The sequence below is a fragment of the Hyla sarda genome, chromosome 1 (genome assembly GCF_029499605.1).
Source record: "Hyla sarda isolate aHylSar1 chromosome 1, aHylSar1.hap1, whole genome shotgun sequence".
NCBI classification, from domain to species: Eukaryota; Metazoa; Chordata; class Amphibia; order Anura; family Hylidae; genus Hyla; species Hyla sarda.
Genome location: NC_079189.1, coordinates 367,687,972 through 367,703,140, shown reverse-complemented (window position 1 = coordinate 367,703,140; position 15,169 = coordinate 367,687,972). Strand labels below are relative to the sequence as shown.

Sequence of the window (15,169 nt, the reverse complement as noted above, 5' to 3'; positions counted from 1 at the left end):
AACTGGTTGCTTTTTTTATTTTGTATACATTTCTAATCCATTCTTATTAATACTTATTACCCAACTAGTACAGGATTACTTCACAAGTTACATAGTATGCAATAAAAAATTCTTAAAGTACCAATTTTTTTCATACATTTAATTCCAATAAAATTGAAATATCCATTTTGTTTATTTATTAGAATTACAAGTAAAGAATATAAAATAATGTAACACTAAGCACATAACAAAATGTAATTCCTTTTAATATATTAAGATGTACGTCCTCTACCTCTGCCTAGTTGTGGTTTTATGTTATTAACTTGAAGCTTTATAGTAGATGAGGTTGTTATCAGCTGAGACTGAATCGGTGGCTTGGTAACCGTCACCCGAGGGCCATTTTTCACAGGTAAAGTTGTCTTTCCAGGTTTAGAATTAGTTTCATTGTTTGTGTTAGGTTTAAGAAGTACTTTATCTGCAAAAAAATAAGTCACAAACTTTAACTATAATCCTCTCCGCAACTCAACAATAAACAGAAAATGGATTAGACAGCACAATACATTCCACCAACATTTTACTTAATTTCTCCCCCTCCAGTGGACAGTGAATTGGGCCTAATCTGAATAACAGACTACATATTGCTTTATGCTGTTTAACACTATTTTTCATAAGGTCAAACCTAAATATTTATTGGTTTTCACTGAGCTGAAAGTCTGGTTTGCCTTCATAAAAAGACTAAACATTCAGTTTTTAACTGGTTTGTAACAGGATGCACTGATATTAGTGAAATTTGCTATCAATGTTCCGAATGTGTATAAAAACAAGTTTATCTGAGTGTCTCTTTTACATGTAACAAGGGGCCAGTAGCCTTTCTGCTTAAATGTATAGCCTTGACTCATAATGTAAAAAAAAGCCAATAGGTAAAGTGAACCCACTTGGTCACTACTTAATTTGTCTTACGGTTAAACCAGGGGGCAGAGTCTAAGAGCTTGTACTGTATGTTCTTCACCCTTAAAGGGGTACTCCACCGGCCAGCTATCGGAACATTTAGTTCCAAACGCTGTGTGCACACTGCTGGAGTTGGCCACGCCCCTCATGACATCAGGTAACGCCCCCTACCATAGACTTGCATTGAGGGGCATGGCCTGACGGCATGATGCCATGAGGGACAGCATGCACACAGTGTTCAGAACTAAATATTCTGAACGCTGGCCAGTGGAGTACCCCTTTAACCCTGGCAAAGAGATGTAATTTTCCACAATTAGTCCACTGATGTAGTCTCTCTTATCAATGGCTAGCCGAAAGATAAAGAGTAGGCATCAAGAGTAGGTACCAAGGCTGGATTGATAATCAGTTGGTGCCAAGAGCCAAAGCAGGCAGAGTTTGGTCTTTAAAGAGCACAAAAAGTAGTCTCAGCACTACACTGAATTGTGTAATGATCTCCAGCATAGACATCTGGCTCTGACTCCAGCCACAATAACTTACATGAAAGAAGTTCCAGTCCAGCATCATATAGACATAAACTGGAAACTTTATTCAGTCATGTAATGAATGCATACAGGTGAAGCGGTACTGCAGCAGTGTGAACACACCAACGTGTTTAACTGCGACAAGTGGTCTCAATCATGGCAAGTGAACAAAGTGACTAAACAACTTTAAATAAAAGTGGGGAAGTGACGTCAATACTCACACCTTATAAAAGGTTAACACTTTAAAGTATCTAACTTAAAAACACTATGCAGCGTCAGGCATACAAAAAAACACATACAAATATATAAATACAAAAATGTATGTGTGCTTACATTATACAAAACATGGTTCATTTATCAGGAATAGAACATTATTTCTCATTTTAAATTCAAACCTGCAGGAAACCTAGATGGTATATCCAGAAAGCCTCCATGTCCAGGTGGAGAAATGATATATCACTCCCCTTGAAGGCCAGAGACCTGTCATGTTGTTCTATAAAATGTTTAGAGACCATTGACAAGTTGTGATTACTTTGTGTACAGAAGTAATTTTTTACAGCTCTGCTGGTACATTCCCTATACATAAGATACATATATCACAAGTAACACACTAGATGACATAAAATTAATTACATAAATGTCTTAGTGGGAAAACCGCATGTGTCCAGGGGGGCTTATTGGGTATAGCATCTAGGAGTAAGGTTTCCTGCAGGTTTGAATTTAAATAAAGAAATAATGTTCCACAAATTATAAATAAATCATGTTTTGTATTGTATTTGTATTGTATTGTATTTTGTAGTTATATATTTTTGCATGTTTTTGTATGTTTTGACTTCCCTGCTTTTATTTAAAGATGTTTAGTCATTTTGTTCACTAGCCATGATTTAGACTGCGTGCCACATTGGTATGTACACACTAAAGTACCGCTTTGCCTGTATGCTTTCATTTCATGTCCAAATATAATTTACTGTTTTATGCCAATATCTCGCTGCACTGGAACTTCTCCTGGTAGTGAGGACAGGAAAGGTAACAGATGAGAATATTTGGTAAAATAAACAAGCTATGTTACTTACTGGGACTCCTAGTTTCAGAGATATAAGTAACTGGAGTTTGGGTCCAGGTTTTAGGAGTGACTGAAGATCCTGGCTAAGGCTGGGTTCACACCACGTTTTGTTAAATACGGTTCCCGTATATGGCTGGGAGGAGGGGGGGGGGGGCTTAATCGCGGCGCCCGCACTCAGCCGTATTCGGGAACCGTATTTAATGTATGTCTATGAGCCGACCGGAGTGAACCGCAGCCTCCGGCCGGCTTCCTTTTCGGCCGTATGCGGTTTCCCGACTGTAGGCAAAAACGCGGTCGACCACGTTTTTGCCTTCACTCCGGTCGGCTCATAGACATACATTAAATACAGTTCCCGAATACGACGCCGTGATTAAGCCCCGCCCCCCTTCATCCCAGCAGTATACGGGAACCGTATTTAACAAAACGTGGTGTGAACCCAGCCTAAGAGGTCATTCCTGATATATTGTCTACCTGAACCTGGTGACAATAAGGCAAAACAATTTGCCTCTGGATTCCTTGACACACATAAACTCCTTCATCTTACATCCAGCATTAATGTGTTATTATAATTAATTAAAAAAGCAAAAACAAAAAAACAACGACTTGACGGGGTACAGGTGCTGAGACCACCATCAATCAATAGATCAAATGTGAAGTGGCGCTTTGCTGAGCACTGCCCGCCATCTCCTTGCTGCAAGGGATGGGTTCTATAGAAAGCTGTAGCAAGGAGATAGTAACAAGGAAAAGTGATCAGCGAAGCACTGCTCCCTAATTGTTCCATGACACCCACCTATCAAAACCTTTTATACAGTAAGGCTAGAATTCCACTTGGTTTCTTTTCCAGTGTTTTTTTCACTGAAAAAAATGCCAGAAAAAACGCCAGTGCAATTTCCTGTGTCTTCCATTTTTTCTGGCGTCTTTGCATTTGAGTTGAAATTGCATTTTTGGCCCCTTTGGCGTTCTTTTTCAAAATGTGTTGGGTACCAAAAAAAAAGGATGCAGTATGGATGGGAAAATTTATTTAAGGAAATTTTTCTTTTTTATAATGAACTTTTAATTCATTTTTAAAAGTGTGTATGTGTGTTTCACTTTTTTTCTCTATTGATTTATTTTTATTTTTTTACATTTTTTAGTGGAATTCCAGCCTAAGGCCCAGATTTTATCAAACTGTGTGAGAGAAAAAATTTTGTGATTTTTGCACAACAACCAATCACAGCTCAGCTAACAAGCTCTGATAAAGTGAAAGCTAATCTGTGATTGGTTGCTGTGGAAAAATCACTCTATTTTTTCTCTCACAAAGTTTGATAAATCTGGGCCTATGTCTCTATGACAAGTCAAAAGTTTTTTTTAGTTTTTTTTATAACAGACTTTAACCCCTTATTTTCCCCCCTACAGACCCATATGAGAGCTTGTTTTTTTGGCGTGACCAAATGTATTTTGTAATTACATCTTTCATTTTACCATGAAATGTATCGCAAAACCAAAATATTATTTTTGTGCAAGAAAATAGCAATTTTGCAACTTTTCGGGGTTTTAGTTTTTATGCCGATCACTTTCTGGTAAACATTATCTTTTTTTTTTTTTCAATTCTTCATTTTCAAATTTTCAATACAACATAACATACAAGTGTAATATGAAGTACAGTGCGAAAGACTGATTATATATGGCTTGAGTGGACCAGGCCCCAAGCAACATTTTAAAAGACCAATGAGCATTCCGTGGCCATGCATTATTGTAAAAGCAATAAAACAACTCAATCAAAAGAGTTACCGATACACATCGACTTTAGCTTCACATAAAATAGAAGGTTAGATAGTCCAATGGGCATCCTATAAGTATGAGGTGGTGTCACCTAGGAGCCGATCCAATTAGTTAAAACTGTACTAGAAGTATGGCACTAAACATAGTAGAGTCAATGAACATGAGCACAAAGGTGCAAGAATGCAGAAAGAAAAAAAAGAAAAAGGTGAAGGATTTCTCCAAGGGAGGAGACAGAGGAAGGAGAAAATAGGAAGAGAGAGAGGTAAGTAGAAGACAGAAAGTAGATACGAGGTGTGGTTGGGGATGAGGAGGGGAGGAGGGGGGAGGAGGGGGACGGGACGGAGGGAGGAGGAATTGTTAATGGAGTCAATGGAGGGTACCCGGTTGTGATGTCTGGTGTGAAAGAAGGGGGTCGGTGTCAGCATCACGAAAACTGAGCCAAGTATCTGTCTTGCTCCAGTATCTGTCTTTGGAACGGTCACTCCAACTTGAAAGCTCCTCCATTCTGCATAACTGGGAGACCTTAGAAACCCACTGTTGAACTGTAGGAGGTGTTTCATCTTGCCAATGAAGTGGAACTAGTGCCTTAGCTGCAGTTAACATGTGTGCAATCAGAGATCTCTTAGATAGAATGCAGTTCTTGGTTGATAATCCCAAGAGGACCACCTCTGGCGAGAGGGGGACGTGTGGACCCACCACCTTGTCTATGATGAGGCTTACTTCACTCCAGTAGGGTGCTATCTTGGGGTAGGACCACCAGATGTGGGATAGAGAGCTCACTCCCCCATGGCATCTCCAGCACGCAGGCGAATCACTCAAACCCCAATGATGTAATAACTAAGTTATATACCATCTGTTCTATACCATATGACCACTAATTTATAATGGCCTTCTTGTAGCTTGACGCACCTAGAGAAGCCATGGGAGCCGGTCAGAATGGATTTTTCTCTTGGTCTGTGAACCTGCGTCCCAACTCATCCTCCCAAGACCTCAAGTACAACGGGTATGATGTTTGCCTCTCATCTCTTAAACAGGCATTAAATGTGGAAAATTTTGGTTTACAGTTTGGCGAAAATTGCATCAACTTATCGATCCAGGTCGGGTTTTCACCAATGACATACACCTTTAGAAATGCTGTAGATGTCTCTTTTAGCATATGAAGATGTAGAAAGTTAGTTTTAAGTTGTGGAGGCATTGTGGATAGTGTCTCAACTGTGGGTGGTCGGTTTTGGGCGCATAGGGTTTTGACAGGCATGTTTCGGAAATGGGACAACAAGTCATCCGTCTCTTGTATGTCAGGATGAACTGAGTAAGGAATCAGAAAGCTTGGAAAGCATGGGGAGATCAGTGTTTTTCCGGAGTCATCTTGTGTTGTGTCTTTATCATAAGCTCTTTTGACAGTGAGTATTCCTTTTAACAGAGGATTACTAACATATGAGAGGGAGCGGTGTGTAGGCAGCCAGACATGACCATCCACCCCACAGCCTCGGGAAGTTATTTGAGAGCGTTCTAGTTCTGAACCACCCAGTAGGCTGGTTCCAGTGGTCATTTCAACCCATCTGGGAATATGGTTAGCTGTATATAGCATAGAGATGTCTGGCATACCTATGCCACTGCCCCTCTTGGATCTAGTGATAAGGGAATGTGCCAGACGAGGGCGTTTCCCAGACCATAGGAAAGACCTAAAGAGTTGTCTCCACTGCAGTAAATACCGTTTAGGTAGTTCTATGGGTACCATGCATAGTAAGTAAAGTATTGAAGGTACAATGTATGTCTGTAGGAGGTTGCGTCGTCCCACCCATGAAAGAAAGCTTAACTTGTAGGAGTCAAGTTTATTCTTCATTTTAGTCAGCAAGGGAACATAATTAAGGTCAAACAAGTTGCTCAGTGATGGTGGAAGGGCTATGCCCAGGTATGTAATGTGTTTAGAGGGCCATCTATAAGACAAGGAGGATTGTAGGACGTGAAACTATACGGGTGGGGGGGGGGGGTATTGTAATGTTCAGTATCTCCGACTTGCTATAGTTTACTTTAAAATTGGACAGGGTTCCATATTCTTCAATAACCTGTTGGACTCGAGGTAAGGCTTCAGTAGGGTTAGTGATCATTATAAGCAGATCATCAGTGAATGTTGCCGTGAGATGAGGCCTATCCCCTATTTGCAGTCCCTTAATCACCTCATCTTGCCTCAAGGCCTGGAGAAGAGTCTCCATCACAAGGACATATAATGATGGCTATAGGGGGCACCCTTGCCTTGTCCCATTACATATGGCCATTAACCCTAACCCGAGTGCTGGGCTCACTATACAGGGACATGATGGCTTGAATGAAGCGATCAGGGATGCGATATTTGGCTAACACCTTCGTCATGTAATCACACGCTACCCTATCAAACGCCTTCTCGGCATCTGTGCCGAGAAGGAGTAGAGGGATCCTGTTTTGTGTAGCGTAGTGAATAGCATGCATAACCCGTAATGCATTGTGCTTCCCCTCCCTGCCTTTCACAAAACCAGTTTGATCCACATGAATGAGGCCAGGGAGGAGGGGTGCCATCTGATGCTACAATCTTGGCAATATGCGTTTTCTGTCTACGTTTTTTGTTCATGGCCGACATAAGACGACCCCCCTTGTTCCCATGAAAAAAAAGTTTTTGTTGAAAGCGTATGACCTGGTCTGCATTCTGTTTTGATAATATGTCCTTCAGTTTTTCCTTAAGGGAAATCAAAGGTGGAGGGGAGGGGGGGAGAGGGGGGGGGGGGGGTTGTAGGGGAAAGGAAGGAGGGGGTGGGGGGAAATGGGGGGAGAGTGAAGGGTTAGAACTGCTAGGGTCGGAGGTGGTCTGAGGAAAACCAGTAATATAAAGAAATTATTAAACATATGACACAGCAAGGTAAAATATTCACAATGCGCACATTCGTAGAAAAACACCTATAGCAATGTTAGACAAGCATGGGGAACATCAATATATCGACTACAGGAGTCAATTTTAGAGATGATTGTGCGCAGCGTTGGAAGCAGGGCGCATATAAGTAACATTTCCCCGTTATGCGGTTAGCTAATGAACAATGGTAAGCGCCCCCTGTCACCTGTCTTTGTAGGAAACATTAGTAATCCTTTGAGTACCGATTGATGGTTGCACTTATGTGAGTCAGCGAAAGTCCACATTATGATGGCAAGCAACTTAGTAAAAACGACTAGCGGAGATCCGTAAACAATGAAGCAAACATGAGATCTCAACCCCTGCTGTCCATCCCAATCCCCTTTGCCCCTCATGGATGTCACTGCCAAGGCACTAAACAGCAACCTCCGCAATCCAGCAAAGTCACACAGTCCAGAGGGCTAATTAGGATATAAACAACTAACCGTATGTGTCCGGAATGTAGTTTGAAAAGGTAAGTGGCTACTGTTCATTCAACTTGAGGACAATACCTTAAGGCAGGCATTAATAAAAATCAGAGCAAGTGTCCTCTGTTTTCTTCAGGTGGAGGCATAGTCCGATCTCTGGTGAGCATTTTGTTGCTTCTTCTGCTTGGGAAACTTGAAGCGTTCCACTTTTGACCACTGCAACATCTTAGGCAAGGCAGGTAGTGTATGACTGAGTTGGACCGGCAGCCACAAAGGGACCTCGATCTTTTCAATTCCCAGGAAAGGCCACAGCTTTTCTAGCTCCTCTGGTTCGCATATAGCGAGACATCTCCCATCCTTCAGCACAGAAAGACCGAAAGGATACAGCCAGGTATAAGGTGCATTGATCTCCCTGAGACGTTGGAGCAGGGGATTAAGTAGACGGCGTTTAGCCAGTGTAGATGGTGCAATGTCCTGGAATAATTTCACCGCCACTCCCTCATGGAGGATGGAGTTGGCCTCTCTGCTGGCTTTCAGGATTGCAGCGGTGTCAAGATAGCTGAGGAGACCGCATATTATATCTCTGGGAGGCTCTGACGGTTTCAGCTTGGCCTCAGTGCTCTATGCACTCTTTCTATAATCACTTCCTCAGCCCTCTCATCCCCCACCAAGGATACGAAAATCTGGCGGGTCACAGCTGGGAGGGAGTCCGTAGCAAATGTCTCCGGAACCCCTTTTATTCTGATATTCCTACGCCTGCTGCGGTTCTCCTGGTCTTCAAGGAGCAGGAATGCCCTATTAAGCTGGGTCTCCTGTGCCCTTAGGTGGTGAAAAGCCGAGTCACAGAACGAGACAGTTTCAATAAGTGCATTTTCTAGGTGTTCGGTGCGATAGCCCACCTGTTTAACATCTGTCTTGATTTCCACTAGTTCCTGCAGCAGTGGTGCCATTGCTGCTTGTATGGCCTTAGTCACCGCTTGTTGCACCGTCTTCCTTATGAGGGCCTTAGTGACTGATAGTCGTGTATCTTCTCCATCGGAGTCAGCAAGATTCCCTGGAAGGCTTTCTCTATCAGACCCGTCATCTCTCTCTGCATTGCTTGCATGAGCATTCATCGGCGCCATCTTGGAGGGCCGCGCTGGGCTCTGCTCCGGTTTTCTTTTCAGGAATGTGGCCATGTCCGATTGATTATTATATTATTATATTGGTCGGTCCAGGAGTGGCATCGGACTTTGCTTTCTCATGTTTGCCCATTTTGGCAAACATTTGTGAGGCGTTTAGGTCAGCTTAGGACTGTGGAGAGCAGCGCGTTCATGCGGCCATACAGCTCTGCGGTCAGGCTCCGCCCCCAAGATTAAACATTAACTTTATTCTATAGGTCAATGCAATTAATCTAAATTTTTAGCACCCTGATCTGTAGTTTTATCAGTATCATTTTTGTCTTGATAGATTTTTATTATTTTTTTCTGATATCATATGTGACTAAAAATCTGTATTTTTGGTGTTTGGTATGTTTTTTTATGTTTACGCCCGCTGGTGAATTTGAATATTCATTGTCGCTGGTCATGTGTGCAATCAGTAGGCGCAAGTGTTCACGTGACCAGAGCCAATGAATATTAAAACTCACCCGGCAGGCCTGCCTCCGGTGCGCAATTCAGCGGGGATAGAAGAGGATCTTCAGAGGGACACAGCTCCGGACTAAATGTACGTATTTAATTAATTGATCCCTCAACGGTCTCCTGTTCACCCACACTGTAACCCAGTCTATTGGGTTTAGTGTGGGTGAACAGCATGACCGTTTACCTTTAGGCTAAGTTTTCACTTGGCTTTTTTTCTGGCAGTTTTAGGAAAACTGCCACTGCAGTTTTTGAACCAAAGTCAGAAGTGGATCCATAAGGGAGGAGAGGTATAAGTCCTTCCTTTATATGTCCTATTCCTTTGCAATACACTTCCGGCTTTGGCTCAAAAACTGCAGTGGCAATATTCCAAAAACTGCCAGAAAAAAAAAAAAAAAACTAGTGGAAACAGCCTTAGGCTGCAGCCAGATGTTAGCTGTGGCCAGATGTTAGCTGTAAATCAATGAGAAATCGCAAAATTATTTTTCCACTTGGCGTTTTTCAGTTTGGCGCTTTTTTAAATCCTTTTGGCGTTTTTTCACTCTTTTTTGGCGTTTTTCAGTTCCTTGGCGGTTTTTATAAAATTGCATCATGTTGAGCCTATTACGTTTTTTTCCTAAAGTAGTGATGGAAAAAATAAAATTTAACAAAATTTATCTTTTTTATAACAACATTTTTATGTGGGCGGGCAGGGCACTAAAAATTTAGCCGACAATAATAAAAATGTAGTGTGTGTGTTTTTCACTTTTATTTCTTAATTTTTTAGGCGGTACTACTACACCCAGCATGTATAGTGGTCTCAAACTGTACCCTCCAGATGTTGCTAGGCAACTCACCGGCTTCCGTCGGATCAAGCCACACGTCATCGCCGCCCGCCGATCTTCGTCGCCCGCAGCCTCCGTCGCCCGCCCAGATGGGTAAGTGGATCTTCGGCGCCAGTCCCCGTAGTTTCCCCGTCCTGCCCCGCCTATTGTGGGTGGGCAGGATGGGGAAAACGAAAGTTAACCCCCCCGCCCCCGATCTGCTATTGGTGGTCGTGTCTAGACCACCAATAGCAGGGATAGGAGGGGTGGCACCCCTGCCACCTCACGCCGATCGCTTCAGGGGGATCCTGGGTGTCTTAGACAACCGCGATCCCCCTTATATTCCGGGTCACCGGGTCACTATAGACCAGTAATGACCCGGAATTGCGCAAATCGCAAGTGTGAATTCACTTGCGATTTGCCACGATAGCCGACATGGGGGGTTCTGATGACCCCCCTGGGCGTTTGCACGGGATGCCTGCTGAACGATTTCAGCAGGCATCCCGGTCCGATCCCCGCCCTGCACGCGGCAGGGGCTGGAATTCTCCATGACGTATGCATACTTCATGGGTCCTTAAGTACCAGGGTGTCATGACGTACGTGTACGTCAAGGGTCCTTAAGGGGTTAATTCTGGCTCAGCTACATACATATGTTTTATTACTGTACCCAGATCACATAACCATCATTAAGACCTCCAGAAAACGAAATGGCTTTCTGTGCCTTAAGAAGTGGTCTGTGCAGTGTCAGCTGACTTTCTGTAATCTACAAGAGGACATCATCACCTTTTAGATGCCTCCTAGAAATTCACATACCCCTTCCCTCTCAGTCCCTGTCATTACAAAGTGCAATTTGTCGCACAAAAAGCAAGCACACACAAATTGTGCTTTGTAATTACATAGTTAATTTTACCATACAATGTATCACAAAAAATATTATTATTTATGCGTGGAAATTTATAAGCTGCAAGCTCACATACCGCTTCTCTCTCAGTTCTATCTGTATGCTATTGCTACTTCTATGGGATCAGGATATACACAGTAGTAGTCACACCCCTTCTCTGTGGCTGTGCTCAAACACTGCAGTATTTAAACCATTTTAAGGTCACATGACAATATTTTGGTCAGTATTTCACATAAGTTTTTGTAAGACTATAATAGAAAGATCAGTATATCTTCTGTATTTCGGATGCCATCCTGGTTTTGGTTCAGAAATACTTTAGCAAAATACTTACCAAACTATTGTCATTAGTAGACGAAGGCTTTCTTAGGCTAAGTTTCTACTTGTTTTTTTTTTTATTTTTTTTTTGGGGGGGGGGGGGGGGGGGGGGAAACGCCAAGAAAAACGCCAATTCTGCCGTATTGCATTTTTTCGGCCAAAAAATGCTGTGGCCAGATGTTAGCTGTAAATCAATGAGAAATCGCAAAATTCTTATTCCATTCTTATCGCCACTGGCAATTTTTTTGTCAAAATCGTGGTGTTTTTCTCCCATAGAAAACGATATGTGGGTTTTAACTTTGGCGTTTTTGCAGGCGGTTTTTATTATTTTTTGGACTTTAGCGATCCAAAAAAGTGATGGAGATACCTTTTTTATTAAAACTTTGTAGGGTACCATTAAAAAAAAAAAAATAAAAAGATACAGTAGTGAAGGAAAAACCCGTATCTAACGAAATTTTTCTTTTTTATAACAAAATGTTTCTTAATTTTTAAAACAGGGATCAATTTATGTGGGCGGGCAGGGACCTAAAAATATAGCCGACAATAATAAAAATTTAGTGTGTGTGAGTTTTTCACTTTTTTTCTTTATTTTTTAAATTTTTTTTAGGTAGTACTACTACTACCAGCATGGAACACACTGTTAGACAGATCGCTCGTTGCGATCCTCCTGTATAATGTATAGATGCGGCCAGCCGCTCTTCTATGGTCCCCTGCACTGACGTATATATACATCTATTTATATTTCCCGCAATGAGCTGTGATTGGCCAGATGGTTCCAGCCAATCACATCTCTCTTTGGGAAATATGAATATATATTTATATATATATATCAATATATATATATATATATATATATATATATATGTCAGTGCAGGGGACCATAGAAGAGCGGCCGGCCGCATCTATACATTATACAGGAGGATCACAGCAGGTGTCAGGAGTGACATTCGCTGTGATCTTTCCTTAACTGCAGTGTGCTCCATGTTGGGAGTAGTAGTACCTGCAGGTAAGAACAGATCACAGTGGGTATCACTACTGACACCCGCTGTGATCATCCTGTTTATAGCAGAGATGCAGAGCGGCTTTCTCCTGCGCTCGCATCTCTGCACTATACTCCAGCCACTCACTCATTCATATTTCCCTCAGAGAGCTGTGATTGGCTGCAACCATCCGGCCGATCACCACTCTGGGCGGAAAATATGAATGAGTGATGTTCTATTCACATCACTGGAGTATAGAGCAGAGATGCGAGCGCTGTATAGAGCTCTGCTATATTATGGACGATCGCATCGGGTGTCACGACTGACACCCAGTGCGATATTTCTATTAGTACAGGTACTACTACCCCCATCATGGAACAGTCTGTTCCATGCTGGGAGTAGTAGTACTACCTAAAAAATAAAAAAAAAAATAGAGAAAAAAGTGAAACACACACACTTTATTAAAAAAATAATAAATATTTTGTTATAAAATATATACATTTCGTTTAATAAAAATGTTTCCATCACTGCTGCATCCTCTTTTTTTTTGGTTCCCAACAAATTTTGGGTACCAGAAAAAATTGCCAAGGTTCAATTTCCACACAAATGAATAAACGCCAGAAAAAACGCCAGACGCAGGAAATTGCACTGGCGTTTTTTCAGGCATTTTTTCTGGCGTTTTTTTTCAACCCAAAAAACGCAGGACAAAAAAAACCAAGTAGAAACTTAGCCTTAGAGAGAGTTGTGCAACATGTTTTTTGGCCTGAAAAAAAAATCCACAAAAAAAATATTGCAGTGCATGGTGCAGTTTTTATGGAGCTTTTTGCGTACGTGCATTTTTTGTGATATTTTTATACCTGCGGTTTTCTCATAACAAGTCATGCGATTCTTTGCTTATGTGATTCAAGGATTTCTGTAAAAGAATTTGAGGGAAAAACATCCACACACATTTATGCAAGTATCTTTGCTATTTGTATTTTTTCACAAAAAATGCCATACAGAGCGTCTTGCTTTTTGGAAAAGCTGTTACTGCTCAAAAAGAACACCAGAAACAAAAAAGGAAGTGGAAACTTAGCCTTAGTCTTATACAATTTTCTAGGTATTTTACCTTTTTCTTCCGTTTCCTTTTTGATTCCATATCTCACACTGGGAGGCAGCAGCTCTTCCAAGTCTTTCATTAATTCATTTGTCGAGGCGGTGTTGTTGCGTTTATTTTTGTCATCCTCCCGTTTCTTTATTCGTTTTTAACAATAACAAGGAACACAAATTATTCAAAGTTTTTAAAGCGAATTATAGTTTTGTAATTGTTTATTGGTCTAATTTATTGCTTTAGTCGAAAAAGTGTTAACTATTCTTTTCTAGACGATAATGTAACTACTACAAGAGCCAGGATTTCCTCTAAGGCTGGAACTCCACTGAGATTTTTTTTTTTGCAAAAATGCTGTAAAAAACGCCAATTTTCCCGCACATCGTTTTTTCAGTGAAAAAACGCAGCGTCCAGATGTTAGCTGCAAGTCAATAGTAAACTGCAAAATGCCAGATTCACTTGGCCGTTTTTTAGTTTGCCATTTTTTTAATCATTTTGGCGTTTTTCAGCAATTTCGGGCTCACATGGGGGATTTTCAAATCGCCCGACAAAACCTAGTTTGGCGTTTTTTGCCTTGAAATTGTGGCGTTTTCATCCCATAGAAGTCTATGGGAGAGCAAAAACGCCAAGAAAAACGCCATGTTGGTTTTAGATTTTGCGTTTTGTAGGCGGTTTTTATTCTTTTTTGGACTTTAGCGATCCAAAAAAATGATGGAGATACCTTTTTTATTAAAACTTTGTAGGGTATCATTAAAAAATAAATAAAAAAGATACAGTAGTGAAGGAAAAAACCGTATCTAACAAAATTAATCTTTTTTAAAACAAAATTTTTATTAATTTTTAAAACAGGGATCAATTTATGTGGGCGGGCAGGGACCTAAAAATATAGCCGACAATAATAAAAATGTAGTGTGTGTGTGTTTTTCACTTTTTTCTTTATTTTTTTTTTTTTTTAGGAAGTACTACTGCTACCAGCATGGAACACACTGTTCCATGATGGGTGTAGTAGTACCTGTACTAATAGACAGATCGCCCGTATAAAAAAATTATAAAAAATATACAGTAGTGATGGAAAAAATTGTATCTAACGAGATTTATCTTTTTTATTACGAAATGTTTATTCATTTTTAAACAGGGATCAATTTATGTGGGCGGGTAAAGCACTAAAAATGTAGCCGACAATAATAAAAATGTAGTGTGTGTGTGTATGTGTTTTTCACTTTTTTTAAAAATTTTTAGGTAGTACTACTACTCCCAGCATGGAACACACTGTCCCATGAAGGGAGTAGTAGTACCTGTACTAATTGACAGATCTCCCGTTGTGATCCTCCTGTATGATGTATAGATGCGTCCGGCCGCTCTTCTATGGTCCCTGCACTGACGTATATATGCACATATTTCCCGCAGAGAGCTGTGATTGGCCAGATGGTTCCAGCCTATCATAGCTCTAGGAATATGTGTATATATACGGCAGTGCAGGGCACCATAGAAGAGCAGCTGCTGCATACTGCATTCATACATTATACAGGAGGATCACAGCGGATGTCAGTAGTGATACCCGCTGTGATCTTTCCTTAACTACAAGTACTACTACTCCCAACATGGAGTACACTCTGCTCCATGCTGGGAGCTGTAGTACCTGCATTAATAGACAGATCGCAGAAGGTGTCAGAAATTACACTTGCTGCGATCTGTCTATTAATGCAGGTACTACAGCTCCCAGCATGGAGCAGAATGTGCTCCATGTTGGGAGTAGGAGTACCTGCAGGTAAGAACAGATCAAAGCGGGTATCACTACTGACACCCGCTGCGATCGTCCTGTCTATAGCAGAGATGGAGCGGCTGTATAC

General features: G+C 41.3%; 1 protein-coding gene across 6 annotated transcripts in view; it reads right to left on the bottom strand.

Annotated features, from left to right (window-relative positions):
- Nucleotides 1-244: 244 nt before the first annotated feature.
- Nucleotides 245-15,169, bottom strand: part of LOC130275301 (transmembrane channel-like protein 2-B) — a 147,903-nt gene continuing 132,978 nt past the window's right edge. For 5 of the 6 annotated variants that reach the window (XM_056523120.1, XM_056523144.1, XM_056523130.1 and 2 more), the window contains 2 exons: nucleotides 13,341-13,464; nucleotides 245-454 (listed from right to left, as the gene is read on the bottom strand). In XM_056523120.1, the coding sequence (XP_056379095.1) occupies nucleotides 252-454; nucleotides 13,341-13,464 (327 nt within the window). In that variant the 3' untranslated portion in view covers nucleotides 245-251. Of the gene's footprint in view, nucleotides 455-13,340; nucleotides 13,465-15,169 lie in introns of those variants that run through there. The other variant, XR_008844729.1, reaches the window with a different exon arrangement.